At 42.7% G+C, this 23,735-nt stretch overlaps 1 protein-coding gene across 2 annotated transcripts in view; it reads left to right on the top strand.

The window, feature by feature from the left end:
• Morc2 (MORC family CW-type zinc finger 2) overlaps positions 1 to 23,735 on the top strand; it is a 42,693-nt gene that overhangs the window by 12,285 nt on the left and 6,673 nt on the right. For both annotated transcript variants that reach the window (XR_004389472.1, XM_032916729.1), the window contains exons 3-19: positions 82 to 116; positions 7,992 to 8,060; positions 8,565 to 8,655; positions 11,451 to 11,559; positions 15,305 to 15,464; positions 15,581 to 15,692; positions 16,144 to 16,269; positions 16,881 to 16,960; positions 17,759 to 17,841; positions 18,064 to 18,149; positions 19,197 to 19,337; positions 19,422 to 19,576; positions 19,726 to 19,854; positions 20,557 to 20,662; positions 21,159 to 21,291; positions 22,992 to 23,066; positions 23,148 to 23,525. Coding sequence is in view for 1 of the 2 variants with exons in the window: in XM_032916729.1 (XP_032772620.1) it covers positions 82 to 116; positions 7,992 to 8,060; positions 8,565 to 8,655; positions 11,451 to 11,559; positions 15,305 to 15,464; positions 15,581 to 15,692; positions 16,144 to 16,269; positions 16,881 to 16,960; positions 17,759 to 17,841; positions 18,064 to 18,149; positions 19,197 to 19,337; positions 19,422 to 19,576; positions 19,726 to 19,854; positions 20,557 to 20,662; positions 21,159 to 21,291; positions 22,992 to 23,066; positions 23,148 to 23,525 (2,068 nt within the window). In the remaining variant the exon portion in view is untranslated. The remainder of the gene's footprint in view (positions 1 to 81; positions 117 to 7,991; positions 8,061 to 8,564; positions 8,656 to 11,450; positions 11,560 to 15,304; positions 15,465 to 15,580; positions 15,693 to 16,143; positions 16,270 to 16,880; positions 16,961 to 17,758; positions 17,842 to 18,063; positions 18,150 to 19,196; positions 19,338 to 19,421; positions 19,577 to 19,725; positions 19,855 to 20,556; positions 20,663 to 21,158; positions 21,292 to 22,991; positions 23,067 to 23,147; positions 23,526 to 23,735) is intronic.

Raw genomic sequence — 23,735 nt, forward strand, 5'->3', positions numbered from 1 at the left:
CATTGCACTGTGCATTTGCTGATTGATAGTTCATATTCTCATTTGTATCTCAAGGGTTTTTTTCCCCCTTTAATTTTGCAGAGATGCTGATGCCACCAGAATAGACATTTATGCTGGTAAGCCAGACTTTGGACCTTACATTGCTAAGCTTTCTTTTTTTAATGTACTTGTTTTTTTGTTTTTTTTTTTTGTTTTTTTTTTACTGTGGTTAAGGTTTCTGGAGCCTGGAGATGGCAGAATTTCTTTGTGTTATAGGTGGAAATGGCGCATTTCTGATCATATATGTCTTAGAACCTAGAAGATTTATGAGGATAGTGGAACAAAATAGTGGGAAGTAAAATGACCCAGCATTTCTCATCTTTCTAGAAGGCAAGATATTGTTGGAATTAATCCCTCACTACTCTCGGTAGCAGAGGTCCCTCCCTGAAAAGTTGCCGATGTAGCAGCAATAACTTGTAATTGATTTATAGAGATGTCGAGACCATGTATTAGTCAGGATGCTCTAGAGTGATAGTAATTAATAGAAGAAATACACACACACACACACACACACACACACACACACACACACATATGGGGGATTTATTAAAATGATGTAGAGGCTACAATCCTCTTTGGGATTCCCCCAATCCAACAATCCCAATCCAACAATGGCTGACTGTGAATGGAAGGAGAGTCCAAGAATCTAGTAGTCTCTCAGTTCACAAGACTGGATGTCTTCGCTAGTTTTCAGTATACAATGGAATCCCAAAGAGGTAGGTTCTAATGGCAGTGAAGGAATGGATGTGCTAGCAAGATGAGGACAAACAGGCAAAGAGCAAAAGCTTCTGTCTTCCATGTCCTTATATAAGCTTCCAGCAGAAGGCATGGCTCAGATTAAAGATGTATATTCCTGCCTCAAGATTCAGATCAAATTCATGTGCCTTTCTGTCTCAAAGGTTCAGACTAGAAGTGGATCCATCCACTTCAAACCAAGCAGAAAATCCCTCACAGGTGTGACCTCTAATTTCGAATTCCAGTTAATTCTAGATGTAGTCAAGTTGACAACCAAGAACAGCCATCACAAGTCCACCCTTGTCAACTTGTCACACATTCATTTCTCTATGTTGTGATTAATTTCCAAGTGAAAACAATAACCAGGTCATAATAGCCTAAATCATAACTATCCCACATATAATTGCAAGCATATTATATATTTAACAAGGTCATAATTACACCTAAAATGATATAACTATCCCTTGTAAAACCTCAAACTGATTATAAATTTAGAATAGGTGGAGATGTCCCTTGGGGGACATTGTTTTAGTATCTCAAACTTAAATATAATAACCATTAGTATTTCTTAATTGAAGTCATATTGCAGGATAAGAAAATTGAAAGAAAACACAAATATCTGTACGAACACATTCTTAACAAAACATGATAAAAACACTTATGTCAATTATAACCCTTGTTTCTGTAATTGGCCATGTGGCCTTACCTGGTATTTATAACTACCTTTTTCTACTACCCATTCCGTTCCACCCCTATCAAGCATCTCATTGGGTCTTGCTTTTTTTTCCCCCCTTGGAGGAAGAAGTGACTCATATCTTCATTCCTGAAGGATCTGTGCCTGGATTAAGCTGTTGTTATTCCCCATTGACTTAATCACAGGACCTGGTAGCACCAAGAGACACCCTAAAAGATCTTCTGCATTCCAGACACAATTCTTGTGACCTCCATTGTGCAGAAGCATTCCAATTTCCCCCAGGGTGATTTGGATCAGTCACCCCTCCTAACAATGTTACTCTTTTTTTTAGCCTGTTGGTTTAAAGGCATTAGAAGCCCAAAGTGGCCAGGAGGAAGTCTGAGCTTCTAGTTCAATGACGTGTTTGTTTTGTCTCCCGGTAGAAACATTCCCCATTCTGAAACCAAAACTTCCAGGACAGCAGAACTTAGGGTTGCAAGAAGAGTAGACAAATTTTCGTAATGGGGTCACTAGTGGTGATAGTGAGTGGAACTATTACTCTCTTTTCACCCCTTGATTCCTGGACCCATGAATTCTGGCAGTGCGAGAAACTGTACCATATATTGTATTGGATACTGATTCAAAGCATATACCGCCTTCTGGAAACCTTGCCACAGCTCTCCAGGCTGAAGCCACTTAATTGACAGTGCAATTCTTCCAAGGCCATTCCATCAGTATTGTAGGGAACATGGTAAGACCAGTGGATTCCATGGTTGTGGGCCCACTGTTGCCCTCTCTGGCTGTGAAGTGAATTGCTTGGTCAGAAGCAATACTGTGTGGAACACTATGATGGTGATTAAGGCCTTTCTCTAAGTCCATGGATGGTGGTTTTGGCAGAACCATTATGTGCAGGAAAGGCAAATCCATAACCAGAATAAGTATCTACTTTAGTAAGGACAAAGTTGTCTTTTCCAGAGGAAGGGGTCCAATGTAGTCAACCTGCTACCAGGTCACTGTCTCTGGTCACCCCAGGAATGATTCCATATCTGGGGCTCAGTGTTGATCTCTGTGGTTGGCAGATCTGGCACTCAGCAGTGGCTGTAGCAAGGTCACTTGTTGAATGGTAATTGATACTGTCAAGCCCATTATAACCCCATCCCCTGCCACCAAGACCATTTTGTTTGTGGGCCTATTCATCAATGACAGGAATGGCTCGAGAAAAGAAGCTGACTTGGACAGTCATTCTGTCTACTTGATTATTGAGCTTCTCCTCTGTAGAACTCACCTTTTGGTGAGCATTTACATGGAACAAAAGTATCTTCATATAATTTGTCATTTGGAGGGATCTAGCCATATACTTCTTCCCCAGATGTCTTTCTCACCAATTTTCTTTCTTTTTTTTTTGGTTCTTTTTTTCGGAGCTGGGGACCGAACCCAGGGCCTTGCGCTACCTAGGCAAGCGCTCTACCACTGAGCTAAGTCCCCAACCCCTCTCACCAATTTTCTAATCATGCTCTTTTAAGGTCCCTGATCAGCCAGCCAGTCCATTGGCTACAATGAGCAACTATACATTTTCTATTTCTCCTTCAGAGAAAGTCATTGCTGGTTTAGTAGACAATGAGGGTTTAATTTTCTCAGTCTAAGATGAAAAGGCAGTATTTTTAAGGAGTGAGGCTAAGAGTACCACTTAAGTGAAAAAAAAAAACCCTTGAGAATCAGAAGGTTCAATAGGGTCCTCCCACACATCCCAATCCGAAGTTAGAGGATCCCATTCTCTACTAAGTAATGCCCTTTAACTATGGACCCTCTGACTCTGGGACTTGAATTTTCATTGTTGGCTTGCCAACTTTATAATGAGGGCTTCAGTTTGATTTTCCATAACTTGAGCTCTGTGGCTTCTGGAGAGAAAACTTTCTTCTAGGCACACTTAGAAACTTCTAGGCTGTTTATGCACATCTGGAACTGGTCAGTTTATCACTGAGTTCTTTTTTGCCCTTCACCGTATTCTGAGATCTAGAAGCTGGTTGATTTTATCATGGAGCTCAGCCCTATCCTTTGTCAGTTACCCATAGATAAATTGCATAACAACCAGCATTATCCTGTTCCATACTTTCCCCAAACTGTCACAGTTTTAGATACAGGGTCACCAAATCTATTACTACTCAAAATTGGTAGATCAGTATAGTCAAATGCATTTATCTCCTTAAGTTCATAAATAGTTCATACCATGGGCTTTTAGTGCCCTTCACCCTCCTAGGAGACAGGACCGTTGGAGAGGCTTTACTTCATCCTTATACTTCTGTTGTTCTGGAGCTACTTCTGGTACCAAAACTTGTATTAGTCAGGGCAAAAGACATCAAAAACTCTGTCTTCCATGTCCTTATATAGACTTCCAGATAGAAGGTGTGGCCCAGATTGAAGGTATGTGCTCCTGCTTCAAGATTCAGATCAAAGTCAGATGCCTTTCTACCTCAGAGGTCTAGACTAGAAGTAGATCTACCCACTTTAAACCAAGCAGGAAATCCCTCACAAGTGTGCTCTTCATTTTTGCATTCAACTTGAAAACATTTGGAATTAACTGGAATGGAAATCATAGACCACCTCTTTGAAGTGTTGGGCTTAAAACTGGACACTGTGGCAGCCTCTGCTATTTTGCTTAGTTGGCTCTGCTGTTATATTTTAAGGTCATCTTTCTCCCAGAGTGATGGCAACAGTGAAAGGGCTTATAGTCATTATCATTCTCCTTTTATTTTTAAATAGTTTGTGTTCTGCCTATTCAGTATTTATAGCAATACCCTTTTTGGTCATTTTAATACTAAAACCTTGAAAAATAGAATTGAATCCATTCTTTTTTTTTTTTTTTAAAGATTTATTTATTTTATTTATATGTTAGTACACTGTAGTTCTCTTCAGAAGAGAGCATCCCATTACAGATGGTTGTGAGCCACCATGTGGTTGCTGGGAATTGAACTCAGGACCTCTGGAAGAGCAGACAATGCTCTTAACTGCTGAGCCATCTCTCCAGCCCAAATTGAATCCATTCTTAAATCCAATTTGGTTAATGAGATATATTTTATTGATATTCTTTTCTGAAATCTGGAAGGTTTTTGGTCATGTTTTGAGCAACATGCTTAGCTTTTGGAAATCTGTGTTTATGTGGAACATAGTTATCAGATAACCTTCTTCATGGAATCACTTGATAGTGGGAATAAAGCCCAGAACCATTAGAGTTGTATTATTAGGAAGACTTTCTAGAAAAGATGAGGCATTTGGACTAAGTTATTTGGAGAAAACAAAGCATTCAGAATACCTACATAACAGCCATCCTGCCCAAATTCTGAAAGCCTTCTGTTAAAAAGAGTGCCAAACTGGTTTTGTTATTGTTACTTGTTTTTGGTTTTAGACAGGGACACACTAATTAGCTTTTTACTCTTAGATGAAAGTAACAGAAAAAGTAGTACAGTAAGAGACTTCAGGATAATGATTGCCAAATCTCCTACATGGTGCCATCTTCCCAAGCTATAGCTGAGTTTGCTTGTAGGAGTGCTGGCAGTTAGCTCTCAAAGAAACAGCGAATATTCAAACTATTGTCCTGAGGATTAAGAAAAATGAGCCTCTACTTCAAGTGTTACTAAAGGGACACATCCTCATAGCTTGAGTCCTTATAAAGAAAAGATCATCTTTGTTCCCTTTGACCACCTTCTTTGGGTAAATTTTAGAAGGAAATCCAGAAAAATTAGATTATAAATAGAGTGCTCAGTGTGCTTCCTATTTGCCTTTGGAAAAGTCCAGAGGGTGAGATGAAGCCTTTGCTCTAAGAACCTAATATCCAATTGAAGAAACAGCACAATACAAATGGTTACAGACAGATAACTAGACCTCAAGGGAGCAATCATGACAGTAAGAATCTGGGCATTGTGGTTCATGCCATTAATCCCAGCTCTCTGGGGGTAGACAGGAGGAACACTTCAATTGTCTCTGCTACATGGGGAGTTCAAGGCCAACTCTGACTCTGTGGTCATACAGCACTTGTAAGCTGCATGAAGAAACTTGTAAAAAAGGGTTGGGGATTTAGCTCAGTGGTAGAGCGCTTGCCTAGCAAGCACAAGGCCCTGGGTTCGGTCTCAGCTCCGAAAAAACAAACAAACAAACAAAAAGAAACTTGTAAAAAAAAATTCTCTCTCTCCTCTCTCCTCTCTCCTCTTTCTCTCTCTCTCTCTCTCTCCTCTCTCTCTCTCTCTCTCTCTCTCTCTCTCTCTCTCTCTCTCACACACACACACACACTCACATGTGCACGTGCACACACACACGTGCACACAGCATGGGGACATATGGAGGGCAGAAGAGAACATTAGATCGTCTGGAGTTGGAGTTTTAGGTGGTTGGTGAGCCACCATTGTGATTCCTGGGAACTAGACTTGGGCCTTCTATAAGACACTATATGCTCTTTTTTTTGTTTGTTTGTTTGTTTTTGTTTTTGTTTTTGTTTTTTTCCCTTTTTTCTTTTTTTCAGAGCTGGGGACTGAACCCAGGGCCTTGCGCTTGCTAGGCAAGCGCTCTACCACTGAGCTAAATCCCCAACCCCGACACTATATGCTCTTAACCATTGAATTATCCCTCTAGCCCCATAGAAAAAAAATTCGAGATAAATCTTTGAACTAGGAGAACTTGAAACCACAGTTGAAGTTATAACTCTGCTAAAATAGTTTGGCAGTTACCCTAACACAAGGGTCTGGAAAGTAACTTCTTAGGTATTATTCAAGGAATTTCAGTGGTCTTGGGACTTTTCAAATGTATATGGCTCCAGTTTTTAAACCCCAAATCAGTCTTCACATAATTTTATAGCATAGTTTACATTAGTCTGTGTAGTGTCCATCTCTGGACAGGTCTGAGACAGTGCTACCATCATGCTCTGTACTTTACCCAGTTTGAGGCTTCATTAGACACTGCTTTTTATAGATGGAAAATTGGACGACTTTTAATACCTTAAAGACAGGAGTAATAAAAGCCCGTGTTCCTACTTGCCACGTTTCACTTGGCTTACCTAGATTTTGATAAGAGGTACTACCTTAGGGAGAAATGTTCTCATCTACAGGATCTTCCAGGAAGAGCCTCCTTCTTGAACTTTTAAGAGGCATTTTAATGAAGGTTCAGCCTCCTGAACATTGAGTGATACTTGAAAATCTCTGTGCTTTATGGTCCATCTAAAACAGTATTTTAATTCACATTAGTTTGTCTATTTAGCAGAGGGTAGTCATGACTCATTTAGTTTTACCCTGAGGGGAGGACAAAAAACATTTAAAACAGATTTGTCAGGATAGATAATTGTACAACGTGAACTGAAGCTTGGGCTCTTCTTTAGGGAGTAGGCTCCAAAGTAGCCTTGGGCTTGACTGTCTTACACAGACTTCCTCCTTTTTATTAGACTTGTTCTTGTCAACTTTTACACTTGTGTTGAGCAGTGGACCGTGAGCAACATGTCTACTGAGAGGTTGATGTTAGTGTTCTTTACATGGTTTGTTTGCATTCCCTGCTTCCACTTCTGCCTCACTCCCTTCTCTATTTTATATCTACAGATCTGATTCCCACTGTTTATGTAGGCTTCATTGAGTTAAAGGGCACCTCGATACTTGGTATGGTCTTTCCCCTTATTTAAGCGTCTTCTCCATTGTTACGACCTGCTCTGAGTTGCCACTTGACGCTGCATAAGACAGACACTAAGGGGTTGGGGATTTGGCTCAGTGGTAGAGCCCTGGGTTCGGTCCCCAGCTCCGAAAAAAGAAAAGAAAAGAAAGAAAAAAAAGACAGTCACTAAGCACATTGCTCATCTGCTTACTGGTAGCCACAGTCTGTTGTGTCTCCTTCCCGTTAGCCAGGAAGCCCTGCCACAGCAGCTCTGTATCTTCTCGCTAGAGGACTGTAGTTCTGATCAGCAGGTCCTGCCCAGAACCAAGAATCTCTTGCTGCGTCTTATATCATCTCTTCCTTCCAAGGACCTATATCTAGGAGAGGATATGACACAATCTGCATTTAGTCTAGTAGTGATCATATGTAAACATAGTAATTCATTGTTTAGGTAGCAGCTGCCACCATTGTACTCATACCCATCTGGCATCATTTTGAATATTACCTCAGACTTAAACCACACAGGAAGAAACTGTTGAGTTTGAACAGTTGGTGAGGCATAGTACATAGTAGACTACTCAGATGACTTGAGGTACATGGCATTGGGCAGATGTAAGAGCTGTAAAGAGAGGAGACGTGCATATATAAAAGATAGGCATATTCAGTAGTCGAGTGTGGTTCAATACTGGCCCCTTCCAATAGATCTTTGGGAGTTTTGTTGTAAGTTAGAAAGCCCCAGAGAAGCTTCACATCCTCAAGTGCCCTGACGTTTAATTCATACTAGCTTAGTACTTTTGGAAGAAACTAGATTTGACCTAACTCTTTTACCAGGCTTCACTTTGGTTCACCTTCTGTTCATACCCAGGCTGTCGCCCTATAAGTGGTAACAGCTGAATAATGGCAGCCGCTTCTTTTATAGAGAGGCGGGAAGACCTTCGAGGAGGATTTATGCTTTGCTTTTTGGATGATGGAGCAGGAATGGATCCGAGTAAGTGGTTATATGATGATTGTTTGTTTTGTGGAGCATAACAATTTATTATTTAAGTTTTTTTGTGACCTCACTGTTGTGGCTAGAAGATCCACCTGGGGAATGAAAAGCCTGTTGCAACATCTCAGCTTAATTACACTGTGTGTTTGCCGGGTCTTGTCCTAACATGGGAGGTGTTCAGATAACATGAGTGTCAACCTGAAATCAGTTAGATTACCGTTCTCTTGACAATACATTAATCAGCTTGTGCAACATCCTAGAGCCATAACTACTGAGGCTTCTTCCCCTGAGATTGTTTCCCATATTTTGGTAACAACACAGGACACTGGTGGTATTGATGGGCCAAGCAAGGATGTCCTTCTTATGCCTCATGACTGAATTTCCTTGGAGAGAGGTTTTGCTGGCATATAGCCATGCTTGTATTTAACCTGACTCATATTGCTAACTTTGAGAGGTCCGAGAAACTAATGCTAACTTTTTATTTTCTCTTGTCTACCATTTGAGGTGATGCTGCTAGTGTGATCCAGTTTGGGAAGTCAGCCAAAAGAACTCCCGAGTCCACCCAAATTGGGCAGTATGGCAATGGATTAAAATCGTACGTATATATATTGGAAGCTTGGCATAGGGCTGGGCACAAAATCAAATGGTGCATTCTTGCTGTCCTTCTTTTTGTCCCTCTAGGACTATAAAATCTGAAGCAATAGGCGAGTCAGAAAGGAGTAGTAATGCGGGTAATTAACCAACTGTCTAGCTGAATTTGCTCAGTATATTGATTAGTACGAATATCTAAAACATTGTTCTCTAGAGCTCTCTCTCTTTCTCCTATTACTGAATATTATTTTTATCTGTGGTTGAGGGTATGGGTGGTTCTCTTCTGGGGTTGGGGCATATCCGAGATGTCAAGGGAGTCACTTCACAATGTTATCAGCATGCTTGTGCCAGAAATACAGGCTTTCTGTCCTGGAGCAAACTGTCTTATGTGGACATCTTGCAAAGCCATATAGCAGGAGATCCATCTGATACCTTTAATCTGTTGATCCCTCAGACCTTGGTTTCCATTGTTTAGTGCTTAGAGTGTGTTTTTCTGTTTGGAGTGGAGCCCTGAGAGAAGGGGTTTCTATTCTGAAGTTGCTATCTCCATCTGCACAGAGCCTTTTGGTGGAGTGAGGGTTAGTGGAGTTGGAGTTTGTGCAGATGGAATTGAGTTGTGTTCCTGTCCTGCTGTGGAAACGTGTTGTTTATTTTGGAAAAGGTCGTGGTTTGATCTGTCAACAGCCTTGATTGGGCCTCAAGTGCATTGTGCTTTGGGTGTGGAGGAGAGAGTGCTTCCAAAGAGTCCAGGTGCTTGGTTCCTGGGCTTTGATTTCTTCTCAGCACAGGAACCAAATGCTAATAATAAGCACTTATTCATGTACGAGGAGGCACTGTGCTAAACTTCATATGGATGATACCACTTTAGCCCATGATGGGTGGGCTTTATTAACATTCTCAAATAAAAAAAGTTGAGATGTATAGGAACTGACTTGCCTGAGTGTACAGGTGTCACAGGAAGTGGTTGTCCATTTCACTTTGGTTAGACAAAGGTTCAGATCTTAATCTAGCCATTTAGTCTCTAAAGTTGTGACTTCTTGTATATGATCAGACTTATCAAGAGTTAAGGATCAAGTGCTCTTACTGCTTTGAGAGTTCCTAATCTGTGATCACAATGGGAGCTTTCCCCAGAGGATTCTGAAAAGGTAATCTAATTCCTATGAACCTGGGGTCTTGATAGTCCTTCGCAGACTTAGCTTTAACTTTATGATGTTTCCTAACCTAAAAAATGAGGTTCTAACTTCTGAAATTCTCCCTCAGGGGCCAGTAAAACGTGACTGAGAAGTGCTTAGAAGATGGAGAAGGGACTTGTACAGAGTTAGAATGCAGTTGTCACATGTTTAGGAGGTTTTTATGAAGGTCTCGTTGAATTGGAGCCATCTAGTGTTCAAAGTTCAGAAGTTAGGTGAGGTGATTTATGGAAAGCATGGGATCGATTGAGCAAGGAAGGTGATGTTTTAGAGTTTCTGGTAATCAGACTCTATAATCAGGATCAAAACCACAAACAAAAAAAGAGGTATGAAGAAAGTTTTGCCAAATTTGTGTGAGGGCAGTGCTGTCCACAAGCTGTGGGGAAGGAAGGAGCATACTGAGGTTTAAGGAAAATGAGTCCTGTCATCAGGAAAGAGAATTGACAGCCCTGAGGGTATCTATGGAGTGTCTTGGGAGTTTTCAAGAGTGCCTGGGAAATGGGATGTGACATTCATTTGTATGCCTGACATGCCAGGCTGGATTGTATGTAAAGATTAATGAGGCTTCTACCATTGTCTTTTCTCAGGGGCATTGTAAGGACTAATGAGATAATAGCCATAAAACTTAGAAGCTGTTCAGAAAAATATGGAACTAAATAGCCTCATTGTTGAGTAGATAGTCTTTCTACTGCTGCTTCATACTTCTGCCCTGCCCTGTGTGGCCAGGAAAAGCCTGTCTCTACCTGTTCTGTAGAAGGATTAACATGGCCTAACAGGAAGGAAGCCATTGGTTCCATTTAGACTTTTGCCAGATGAATTTTGTTTTCCATTGATTTTGGGGATTGAATCCAGGCTCTTGCACATGCTAGGCAAAGGTTCCACCACTCTGCTCTATGCCAAGCTTCAAATTTTTGCCTTGTTGAAGACAAACTCAGGGCTATAGAGTAAGCTCAAAATAGCAAAGCAATTCTGAGACAGAGAATGGCTAGAGTTACTGGACGTGGATATAGGCCATGATCTTCAAAGATCAAATTAGCATTTGTATTTGGTTAAGTGTCTCAGTCAAGTTTTGAAAGACTTCTGACACTTCTCTGGACAGTGTTGGCATTTGATGAGTGGATAGGAAGGGATTTTGTGTTAGTGAAGGAAGGACAGTATAGGAAGAGGGTGTGGCCCCAAAAGATGATGATGAATTGAAGGTGTCAGCTGCAGGAGTGAAATTTGATAACGTCACAGAAGACCACAGGGGCCCAGAGATCAGGCACGTTCATTTGTTAGGGTTGTGGCAGTAAGCTGGGAGGGACGCTAGGCCAGGGCTTGGGGCCTTGGTGAGTATATTCTAGAGGGATTGTGAGTAACCTAAAATCCCGAATGAGGGAAGTTTGCTCAAGGGAGTTATAGGTTATAGACTAAGGAATTAGAGACCCTTAAGAAGGCACAGCATGGAGTGCTGGCTGAGTGGCAGGGAACAAGGGCTGTTGGGACTCTGGGGTATTGGCGCTCTTGAGAAGAACTCTGTGATCAGCTTCAGTTATGCCTGGAAGGTGTGCTCCCTTTTCAGATGAGCTTCAAGTCCTTGGGGAATAATTGTTTTCTGTTTCCCTTTCAGGGGCTCAATGCGGATTGGGAAGGATTTTATCCTCTTCACTAAGAAGGAAGATACCATGACTTGCCTCTTCCTGTCTCGCACCTTTCATGAGGAAGAAGGCATTGATGAAGTAGGTTTTATCCTTGTGGCCTGAGTTGCTACTTGACATTTACTGGATTTGTCTGTGGTTCTGGGCTCCTTGGAGCTGTAGAATTAGAGCAGTGCCTGCTATTACAGGATGAGATGGGTGGATGCATTGGTTGGAAGGTGGTAAGGCAGATAATACCTTTATGTGAAAGGAAGTAAAATCTCCAGGTACTTCAGACAATGTCTATTCTGCTTCTGAGAATGAGACTGTGAAGTGGTAAGAAATAAGATTTGGATTTGAAGCTTTTTCATATCTTCAGGATACTCCACTTCTGTGGAGGGTGTCTCCATGGAGAACTGTTACCAGAGCAGTCATTTTGGGCTTCCCTAACTGATAGGAAATTATAGCTGGTGGTAATAATAGAACATCATAGTCTTTCCCCTATGACGATTATTTTATGGAGTATGTTGTGAACACATTTTCTTATTGAGGAAGTGTGTTGCTCTAACTTATATCAGAAACCATGAGTCAGACCCTAACCGGGTGGTAAAGCAGGTAGGAAGACATCAGCATGATCTTTGTTAATAGCGCTTTCCACCTGGTGTTACTAAAAGATGCTTCTTGCCCCCATAATTATTACTGTCCTGGAAGACAGGCTTAGTAATAAATCTTAACTTCCTAGAATATATTGGTAATAGGGACTAGCAAGATGGTTTGGCAGTTAAGAGAACTGGTCCCAGAGGACCAGGATTCAGTTCCTAGCACCATATGTCAGCTTACTACTTACCGTCTGTAACTCCAGTTCCAGAGGATCTAATACCCCCTTCTGGCCTCTGGTGCATAGACATACAGTCAAGCAAAACATCCTTATACATTAAAAAAAAATAAATAAATAAAATGTGGGGTTGGGGATTTAGCTCAGTGGTAGAGCGCTTGCAAGGCCCTGGATTCGGTCCTCAGCTCCGGAAAAAAAAGAAAGAAAAAAAAATGCGTGAGCTAAACAAAAACCTACCTGATTCTCTCTGTGGTCTGGTGGCTCAGACTAAAGAGCAGCTTTTCTCTTTTGAGACAGGGTTTAACTATGTGGTTCTGGTTAGCTAGAACTTGTTACGTATATACCAGGATGGCCTCGAACTCACAGAGATCCACTTGCCTCTGCCTCCTGAATGTAGCATTTAAGAACATATACCACTGTGTTTGTCAAGAGCGGGAGTAGGGAAAGTCTGTCCAGTGTCCTTTCAGGTCTGAATGATAGAGGCTTGAGAGAGACCTGTTAGAAAGAAATTCATAGTTGTCACTTAAGTAGATGGTCCAGTTGAGAATTTCAGTTTGTTCCTCTGTTGGTTAGCAGTGATCGAATTTGTACTGGTCCTGTTGAGATCTGAGCATAAATTTGTGGCAAACTAATTGATGTTAAAATGGGAACCTTTTTCTACCATTTTTAGTTATCCAATGAGTGGATTTTTTTTCACTCACCTACTAGATGAGGTTTGTCACCTTATTCAGCATATTGGAGAGAGATGCAGTGAGGCTGTAAAGAGCAAACCTGTTAGAGAAGATAGACAGCCTGGGCTGTGGTACTCAGCAATGTCACCTGGTGGAAGGAGTCTTGGCGTGAGTCAGTAAAAACATCCTTAAACCTCTGAGGTCGGTGCTGGGGAGAGAGTCTTGGGAGAACAAGGCCAGGTTGGGCCGATGCTTGGGGCCTTATTTGAGTGAATGGAATTTTAATAAAGCAGTTCCTAGTATCAGGTTCTCTTTAGAAAGTCCATGTGGTTACTTTGCAGTGATTGGATTAGAAAGATTTGGGGTGGACCAGCCGAGAGGTCCTGTCTATGGTAGCAAGCTGGGAGCTAAGAGAAATGAAGTTACCTTTAGAGTGAGACTGATACATTATTTGATGATTATTGAAGGGGGAAAAGAAAGGGATTAGAGAGACTTGCAGACTCTGGTCTGGTGGTTGGAACTAGTGGGCCTTCTGGGGCTGGGGAAAAATGTAAGAGAAGTAATAAAGAGGAAGGACATTGTACAGTGTAAATTAGTTTGGGACATGTAAAGTGAAGTCTGTCTGGAGTTTAGAGTCAATATTAGCTCTAGGCTGGCTGGCTGGCTTCCTTCCTGCCTGCCTGCCTGCCTCTGCCTTTCCTCCTCCCCACCCTCCTCTCTCTCCCTCCTTTCCTCCTACATCCCTAGTCCTAGACTCTGGAATGGTTAGTAGCAGAGAACATCACTTAAAAAAGAAAATGGAGCAAGAAAAGAACTTAAGACCTAAGCAGGCCAACATTAGAAGGTGTGGGTCCGGAGAAAGTCTAGGAGGAAAACTGGGAGATCGGCGACCTAAGAGCTCAAGCAGGAGTGACAGTGAAAATTAGTGCCTACAGATTAGAGAGGTGCTGCTCTCACCTGGGAAGGTGTAGAGACACGCTCACAGAGTGCACATGTGACTTGCTTCCCTTGAGGGAAAGGGTGGATTGAGACTGTTCCCTTACTTGGTGCTAGAAGGTCACTGTTTTGGATCGTACTCTAGTGCAAACTCTGCCAAGATTTCAAAATAAGATCATTTTCAGTCCAGGAGGAATGCGTCCAAGCCAGGGCTGTGGTTGATATGATTTCAGCATGAAGCTTTTCAGAAACTAGAGTGTTAGAACTCCTAAGGAGTTTTCACCCAGGCCTGTGCGAGGTACTGAATTTCCCCTTTGTCTGATGTGTGTGCCGTGTGGCTTGAGCACATGAGTTGCTTCATTTGGTTTCTGCACAGAGAGGATCCCTTTAGCCAACAAGGGATGATGAAGCCACTAAGGAAGACTTGAAGAAAAGGGACTCTTTTTTTTTTTTATTTTATTTTTTCTTTTTTTTGGAACTGGGGACCAAACCCAGGGCCTTGCGCTTGCTCTACCACTGAGCTAAATCCCCAACCCCTGGGACTCTTTTCTAATTAGACATAAAATCAAATTCCAGATATGTTGAGGAATTGTTATAATAAAGTATAAATCCATGTAGCCACAATTATAACCCAAAGTTAGAAGTCCCTTATGAACACCGGACCCATATTGTCCTCAGTGTACCCCTGGGAGAAATCACCACCTATTAATTTTTAGGATGATCACTTCCTTTATGTGGGCTGGGGGCATTGTCTGTCATTGGTGTTTGTGTATTAATTTCGTTTTGTATCTGTTCATGTGGACTGACAATATAGAAATTCATTTGTATCTTCTTCAGATAATACTACTGTGTTTGTGAGATCCATTCATATTTGTGACTGTGCCTTTACTTGCTTTTATTACCATAGACTGTTTCAGCGTAGTCATCTGTAGTGGGTATTCGGGTTATTCCTATGTTTGCTGGTATGTACATGCAAAAGTTCCTTTGGATGTATTTACTCAAAAGTAGAATTACTTTTTTTTTGTTTTGTTTTGTTTTGTTTTGTTTTGTTTCGTTTTTGTTTTGTTTTGTTTTTTTCCGGAGCTGGGGACCAAACAAAAGTAGAATTGCTAAATTGTAGATTGTAGTTTATATCTCTAGATTCACTGGATAATTGCAAATATATTTTTCCCTAATGGTACAAGTTAGAATTTTTACCAAATTAATGAAATGTCCAAAGACAGCCCAGACAGGCACACAGACTTTAGAGACACAAACCAGCATAGTGACAGGAGTTTGGGAAGGACCTAAAGCTACAGACCTGATGCCAGTCTACATAGCTGCAGGGACAAGAAAGCGGCATGTTTGGAGGAGATGGCTCTGGAGCCCCAGTCACAGTGTGTTTCTGTGCTAACCCCAAACACAGGTGATTGTCCCATTGCCTACCTGGAATGCTCGAACACGGGAACCTATCACAGACAATGTGGAGAAGTTTGCCATTGAGACAGAACTTGTGTACAAGTACTCCCCCTTCCACACTGAGGAGCAAGTGATGAACCAGTTCATGAAGATTCCGGGGAATAGTGGTGAGTGGGCTTTGACCCTGCAGCCCAGAGAATCTGGGAGCTCTAGATAGAGCTTGTGGTAATGCGGAGGGTGGGCCAGGGTTGGCTGGCAGAGAGAAAGGATTTCTCTTCCTCAGGAACACTGGTGATCATCTTTAATCTCAAGCTTATGGATAATGGAGAGCCAGAACTAGACATAATCTCAAATCCAAAAGATATCCAGATGGCAGAAACCACCCCAGAGGGCACGTGAGTATGGCTGGGAAGGGTGGCAGGATCTGGGACTGGTCTTCACTTCCTTAGATGACTCTAGGGAAAGCTGGAAGAGACCTTTCCTGGCTTTCTCTTGGTAGTAGCAGTATTGATCTGGAAGTCTGAGATTTCCTGCCTGCTTAATTGCAGGCAGTGATTCCTCAGCCAGGCTAAAGCAAAGATTAGTGGTTTCCTCTTCTAACTCTTTCATTGACAGAAGAGACTGAGGTCTGGGTCTAGGGATAGCGAAATTGCACTGGGGTTCCTGTAACGGCCAGGTGAGGTGTCTGTGGGGCACCTGTGCTAGGGACATGACATGGCAGGATGGAGTACCTGTGGTGAGGGACCATGTCAAAGTGGCATGAGCCAGGATGAGAGGAAGTCTATACCTATCTTTGGGCTTACTGTGGTGTAGGCAGCAGGATGTCTCAGTTCCTGCTTTCTCCAGGAAGCCAGAGCGACGCTCCTTCCGAGCCTATGCTGCTGTACTTTATATTGACCCCCGGATGAGGATCTTCATCCATGGACACAAGGTGCAGACCAAGAGACTCTCCTGCTGCCTGTATAAGCCCAGGTAAGGGCCTAGCTACCATGATCTGGACTGGGAAAGGGAGCCTGGCCACATTTCTCTGGGGTATTGTGAGGGTGGTGCAATGCAAAGCCTCTAACACTGCTGACTGTACCTGTTTACCAGAGATACTTCTCTCTGGAGGACAGAAGTGATCGACAGGCTGTTGGGTTAATTGACCAGGCCATTTAAGGGAAGGGCCTTCTGAGATGCGGAGAGTGGCACAGGGAGCTGTCTTGTCTCAAGTTCAGGAGCCTGTAGACCCTTTACAGGAAAGGAAAAGAGACTTGTTCCTGCTGTGAGATTAGATGGTGATTCCTGGGAACAGTGGTGAGAGGATCTGGGAGCTCTAGAGCCTCTGGTAATATGGAGGATGAGCCAGGGTTGGCTGGCAGAGAGGAAGAATTTCTCTTCCCAGGAACACTGGTGATCATCTTTAATCTCCTTAACCTGCTGAACACCAAAGACAGATTAAGTCAGGAATTGAGCCTGGATTCGTTCCATCACAAGGAACCAGGGTAACCACATGGGAGGAGGCAGGGTGCTTCCTGAGCTGCTCAAGTTGGCTGCCTGCCCCACTGCTGCTTGGCCTTCAGGTTGCTTTTTCCACTCTTCAGGATGTACAAGTATACATCAAGTCGTTTCAAGACTCGGGCAGAACAGGAAGTGAAGAAAGCAGAGCATGTAGCCCGGATTGGTAATGCTACTCCCTGTGTTAGGAGGAGGGATGGAGCTGGGGGCACTGCTTCTATCTGAAGCCTGGGCACAAGGCTGTTCTCCTACCATAAGTCAGTTCCTCTCCAGGTCCCCCATATCTAACCTTCCCAGTACTTTTCTCCACACTTGACTCCTCCTCCCACTGTTTCTAGGACTTTACGAAGGGCGGCAGTGGAATTAAACACACCTATAGAGTCTTACTTTAACAAACCAACTCTTTGGCTTGACCGGTTGAAATACCTTATAGTGCATACTGCTTGTCCTGAAACAGAAATCACAAGGTTTCTCTCCTAGAATAACCATAGTTCTCTTGGCTGTTTGATGAGGGTGATTGTCTACAGCATTCTTCAGGCTCCAACTCATGCTGATGGCTGAATTCCCATCGACTCTTATAATTCATTTGTAAAGCTTGAAAAGCATGTCAGGGTATAAATAATGCTTTCCTCGGGGTTATAATTTTTATTTAATAGACTTATCTCTGTCCCGTGTTGGCCTCAAACTGTGTGACCCTCCTGTCTTAGCCTGCCAAGTACTAGAATTACAGGCGTGTATATCTTGAGCATGACAGTTTTGAATGTCAGGTTTTGTTGTGATGGTTGTCTGTTTTTGTTTTGTTCTGAAGCAGTTCTTTAGTCCAAGCCTAGAGATGCCCATGTGGCCATCGCTCCTCTAGGTAGCCTTTTCCCTGTTAGCATATATTCCTTGTGCAGCAGGGACCATTCTGTGAAGGAAGGAAGGATGGTGGAGTTCTGAACCTTTGATTGCTTTTCGGTTTCAGCTGAAGAGAAGGCCCGGGAGGCAGAGAGCAAAGCTCGGACTTTAGAAGTACGCATGGGTGGGGACCTGACACGGGACTCCAGGGTAAGTCTTTACACTCAAACTCTCTTCTATGGCATATGTGGTACTGGGATCCAGTATCCTTAGCTTAATAAGATGAAGTGTCCCCCGTAAGGTCACTTTTCTGTGGAAAGAAGTAATCTGGAGGTAAGTTTTAGCATCCAGGTAATAGCAGTGTAAAAATGTCATCTTGTTTCCTGTGGCAGAGCAAACCTCTTCCACTCACCTGATGTCACACATTTGCAGGTGATGTTGCGGCAGGTGCAGAATGCAGCTATCACCCTGCGTAGAGAAGCCGATGTCAAGAAAAGGATCAAGGATGCCAAGCAGCGGTGAGTTCTTGGACAGCCCGTTAGTCTTTTAAAATGATGTAGCACTCGTACAGACAGGCTGCCATTTGGCACCAAAGCACTCTGTGCTCTTTCTGCGGATGCAGTCAAGAGCTTCTACTGACCTGTGGAAGGCAGGCAGGTTGACACTTGAAGTCCTAAACTCACTTCTTCACACTGTTGTACTTCTCTTATTCTTTTCTGTTAAGGTTGCCAAGAATGCCCGTTGTAATAAAACTTGAAAAATGTAAACTGTTTAAGTAAAAAAGTGTGAAACTCCCTTATTCTTCTGAAAATATGCATTTGAATTTTTTCTATGCTCATAGTTCATTCTCCCTACTGGCTACAGATAGAGAATGATACTATGGTTTGTGCAGTTTTATTTAGAAGGTACTGTGTGGTATAAATCGTCATCCCACTAGCTGTGTATCGCGTGACTCAGCCTCTGGGGCATGAGTTCCTCGCTAGACTCTGGTGGTTTCCTCACACAGTTTCAGCTTACTTCACTCCAATTTGTCCCGAGGTCTTCTTGACATGTCATGAGTATCTTCTGTATTTTTGTTACTTTTTTGCCTTTAAAGCTATTATATAAGCCAGGTGCAGTGGTTCACACCTTTAATCCCAGCACTTGGGAGGCAGAGACAGGTAAATCTCTGTTGTAGGCTATCCTAGGCCACAGAGTAGTTTGTCTAGGACTCTATGTTGAAGAACAAACCAGACTGAACTATTACTGTTATATATGTAACTGGGATTTTGCGGAATGTAAGACTATGATGTTATATTTATTCTACCATGTAACTCTGCGGAGATTTGCAGCAGTTTCACAGTTAAATCTATCCCTGTTTTGCTACATGAAGTTCTATGTATACACAGAGGGTCACAAGCCGTGCCGATCCTTATCAAGTCTAACATCACATATTGAATAGAGATGTAGAACTTTAACATGTCTAAAACTAAACTTAACATACCATTGTCACCATGATGTTTTTCTGCTAATGAGTTGATATGCTTGGTTGTTTTTTTTTTTTTTTTTTCCTTCTCCTTCTTTAGAGCACTCAAAGAACCCAAGGAACTGAATTTTGTTTTTGGGGTCAATATTGAACACCGGGACTTAGATGGCATGTTTATCTACAACTGTAGCCGCCTGATCAAGATGTATGAGAAAGTGGGCCCACAGCTGGAAGGGGGCATGTGAGTACTCTAGCAGAGTCTGCCAGCCCTGGTGAATGGCAGGAGCGTTTTGGTGACATAGCTGTGACTGCTCTGTCTTTGCAGGGCATGTGGTGGGGTTGTCGGGGTTGTCGATGTGCCCTACCTGGTTCTGGAGCCTACGCATAACAAGCAGGACTTTGCTGATGCCAAGGAGTACCGGCACCTGCTGCGAGCGATGGGGGAGCACTTGGCACAGTACTGGAAGGACATCGCCATCGGTAATGTGACCAGGCCACCAGGCCTCAGCCTCTCTTTATGAGCCTTAAGGTGCTTATGTGGCTTGAGAGGGTGACTTAGTTAGGACGAGTGTTTCACATTGTCACATGCTACAGCTCCTTCCCTCCTAATGTGTGGCATTGTCTTCTAGCCCAGCGTGGGATCATCAAGTTTTGGGATGAGTTTGGCTACCTTTCCGCCAACTGGAACCAACCCCCGTCCAGTGAGCTGCGTTTCAAACGCCGGAGGGCTATGGAAATTCCAACCACCATCCAGTGTGGTGAGTTGAGTGGTAGGACCTCTCTCCAGACTCCTGTCATGATATTCTTGTCTTTAGTCTCAGCTGGCCTTCTGACTTGACTAATATTCATGAACTCGGGTTCCACAAGGAACAGGATCTGTTTGGCAGTGGCTGTGTGAGCACAGTCTTGTGACCTGCTAGTTCCTCCTGTTTCTCTTAGTTAGGTAGACAGTCACCACACCTCAGAGACACTTCATACCACTTGGGCCAGGCTCAGTAGGTTTGGTACCATGTAGGGTTTAGAATGACGGACTGAGCCCAGAGGAAGGAAGGACTGATAGATCCTGATAGATGGGAAGGACTGGTGGATAGGACTTTTTTTTTAAAAAAAGATTTATTTATTTATGATATACAAGTACACTGTAGCTGTCTTCAGACACACCAGAAGAGGGCATCGGATCCCATTACAGATGGTTGTGAGCCACCATGTGGAAGAGCAGTCGGTGCTCTTAACCACTGAGCCATCTCTCCAGCCCTAGATAGGACTTGATACCATCAAGATCCCATGATATTTTTAATCCTTGCTGAAATCACTGTCTATAAGGTAAATCACTGTTTTGTAATAATAAAGAGGTTGAAAATCAAGGACATCCTTGCTATGAGCCTAGATGTAAGGAGCCAGGATTCCAGTAGTTGTTGATAGGTGTGTGTGACCTGTTGAAGGATATTTTTCTCTTGCAGATTTGTGTCTGAAATGGAGGACTCTTCCCTTCCAGCTGAGTTCAGTAGAAAAAGATTACCCTGATACTTGGGTTTGCTCCATGAACCCTGATCCTGAGCAGGACCGGTGAGCCTTTCTTTAACAAGGATTGTGGGTACTCTTCCCTCCCTGTGGTAGTTTTCTTTCTCTTGCTGTCAGAGACATCAGGAACAAAAGCAATTTAGCTACATTTCCAAGCATAGTCCATCATTTAGAGAAGTCAGGCAGGAGTTGAAGCAGGACCTTGAAGTAGAACCATAAAGAAATACTATATACTAGGTCAGTAACTCTGGCTCATGCTTAGAGCTATGTATGCTTATATATCCCGACCACCTGCCTAGGCATATGACTGTGCACAGTGGGCCAGACCCTCCTACATCAGTCTAACAAGGCAATCCCCCATGGGCATGGGATGCCCACAGGCCAATGTGATATAGGCAATTCCTCAATCAAGTCTATAGTTAAAGCTAACTTGGACATTCACTGTGCCTGCCAGTGTTCCCTCCAGCTCTGTGGTGGTTGCAGGACAGCGAGTCTCTTCCCTGTTGGAGCCTTGTTTTGCTACCAGTCTCTCTTTTCACAGCTGTGAAGCTTCTGAACAGAAGCAAAAGGTTCCCTTGGGGACATTAAAAAAGGACCCAAAGTCCCAGGAAGAAAAGCAGAAGCAGCTGACAGAGAAAATTCGCCAGCAACAGGAAAAGCTAGAAGCTCTTCAGGTATGAGGTCATGGGCAAGTGAGCACAGCCAGCCTGTGGCAGCATTTGTCCAGGACAGGAACCTTTGGTGGTTTTCCTGTCCCTTCCATTCCCCATGTGTTCCCACCAAGATTTTTCAGCCCTGAATTCTTAGTCCAAAAACTTCCAGTACACTTTATTATTTAGATAACAAACTATTTTGTTTGTATAGCCAAAGTTTATACAATGTATTTAGAATATATAAGCATTCCAGAAAATAAATATCCTATCGTAAAGAAATCACCATTAACTCACTCAATAGTTTTATAACTTTTCCTCCCCCCTCTCCTCCTCAACCCCCACCGCCATCCTTACCCCCAAGAGCAGGCATTAGCCTAGGGCTCTGTATGTTATCAGTCAGGCACTGCCACTGCGTTGTAGCCCTAACCTGTTCTTGCTTTTTATTGTATTTTTTTCTTGTACAGTGTCTCACTGAGATCAACTTAAATCTGAAGAACTTAAGTTTCTCTGGAGTAGCTAAGATCAGCAGAAGTAGCTGTTTCCAGTTTTGCATAAATACCTACACATAAAAGTCTCTCTAATGTGTAGTAGTCATAGGGAAGCACTCGCATTTAATACATGCACATGTTATTTTTAGTATATAATAATTTCCTGGTAATTTGTAAAATTGGAAAAGAATTCGCAAAATATTAAGGCTCTTTACAAGATCTTTCTCAAGGCATGCTCATTTAACCCAGTACTTGAGAGGCAGGCAGATCTTTGAGTTTGAAGACAGCCAGGGCTACACAGAAAAACCCTGTCTTGAAAAGACAAAAGCCAACTAAACAAGAAAAATCTTTGCGTTGCAGAAGATGTATTATTTTGTATTATTTTGCACTTTTTACCAGTGTTGAGAAAAGTAAGCAAAGATTAATTTTAATGTCTATTTGTTTATTTTTGTTTTTTTAAGATGGGTTTCTCTGTGTAATAGCCTTGGCTATCTAGGAACTTTGTAGATGAGACTGGCCTTTAACTCACAGAGATCCACCTGCCTCTGCCTCCTAATTGCTGGGATTAAAGGTGAGCACCATCATCTGACTAATTTTTATTTTTAAGGTTGATCAAATTTTTATGTGTATTTAATGTTTCCAGTGTTTCATGATTTCATGTTTTTTTTAATGATTTTTTTTTTTATTATTTTAAAGTCATATGTGTGTGTGCTCATGTGCACATGCATAAGGAATTTGAGTCAGATACCTGTGTATTCCAGAAGAGGGCATCAGATCCTTGTTGCGAGTGATGGGACCTTAACTCTAGTGCCCTACAAGACTAATCTATACTCTTAACCAATGAGCATCTCTACAGCCCCCAATTTCATATTTGTTACAAAAGCATTTTTCCTTCTTCTCTGTCTGTACAATGTACTAAACTTACAATCTGTAAATGTCTTAAGCATGTTGATCCTATCCAGTTTTCTGGCCTCATGACAACTTTTCTTCACCAGTCCTTTCCCACCTTTTTGTTTTCCTGTTTAGGAAATTTAAAGACTTCCCCAGTCTCTCAGTTGTTGAATCAATCACATAGGTACCCTTCGTGTGTGTATGTGTGTATTGTCTTTCAAGTGATAATAAAAGTTTTCAGAAATAGAACTGATCACTGTCCCAGGCACATAGTGAAATTCAGAAAGATACTATTTCATTATACCAAGATACACAATTTCATTGTTATATTTGTTTTTGCAGAAAACCACGCCCATCCGCTCACAAGCTGACCTGAAGAAACTGCCCTTAGAAGTGACTACAAGACCTTCTATTGAAGTAAAGCCCCGGGACATAAGGGAGGCAGGGCTCTGCTGGTGTCTAAGCTCAGGTCAATGTTCTCACTGTGGGCTTTTTCAGGAACCTGTACGGAGACCTCAGCGTCCTCGGTCACCTCCTTTACCTGCAGTGATCAAGAATGCTCCTAGCAGACCCCCTTCTATTCAGACTCCCAGACCAGCTACCCAGCTCCGAAAGACATCTGTTATCAGCTCTCCAAAACCACCTACCACAGCAGCCCGAGGAGAAACTAGTACTTCCAGGATACTCCAGCCAGCTGAGGCACCCCGAAAGCCTGCAAACCTTCCCATCAAGACCGTACCCCGACCCACCCCTACTGTCCAGACTCCCTCACCATCTCTAATCCCCAATTCCAAGAACCTTCGGGAGGTCCCTGCTCAAAAAGCCATCAAAACTCCAATGGTCAAGAAGCCGGAGCCGCCTGCTAAACAGTCCATGGTGAGATAGATGCTTTCCCTTCTCCATGTTCCAGCTCATTAGCAGGACCATAGGAAAAGTTATCCTGGGGAATCCAGGATTACTGAATCTTAAAGCTTTTCTGATGCGCCTGAAGAAAAGGCTACGTAGCTGAAGAGCCTTGCTCAGGACTAACACAGCAAGATCTTTACCCAGGGAACTTTTTGTTTTCACTCAGCACACCCAGCCTTG

The sequence above is a fragment of the Rattus rattus genome, chromosome 11 (assembly GCF_011064425.1).
Source record: "Rattus rattus isolate New Zealand chromosome 11, Rrattus_CSIRO_v1, whole genome shotgun sequence".
Classification (NCBI taxonomy): domain Eukaryota; kingdom Metazoa; phylum Chordata; class Mammalia; order Rodentia; family Muridae; genus Rattus; species Rattus rattus.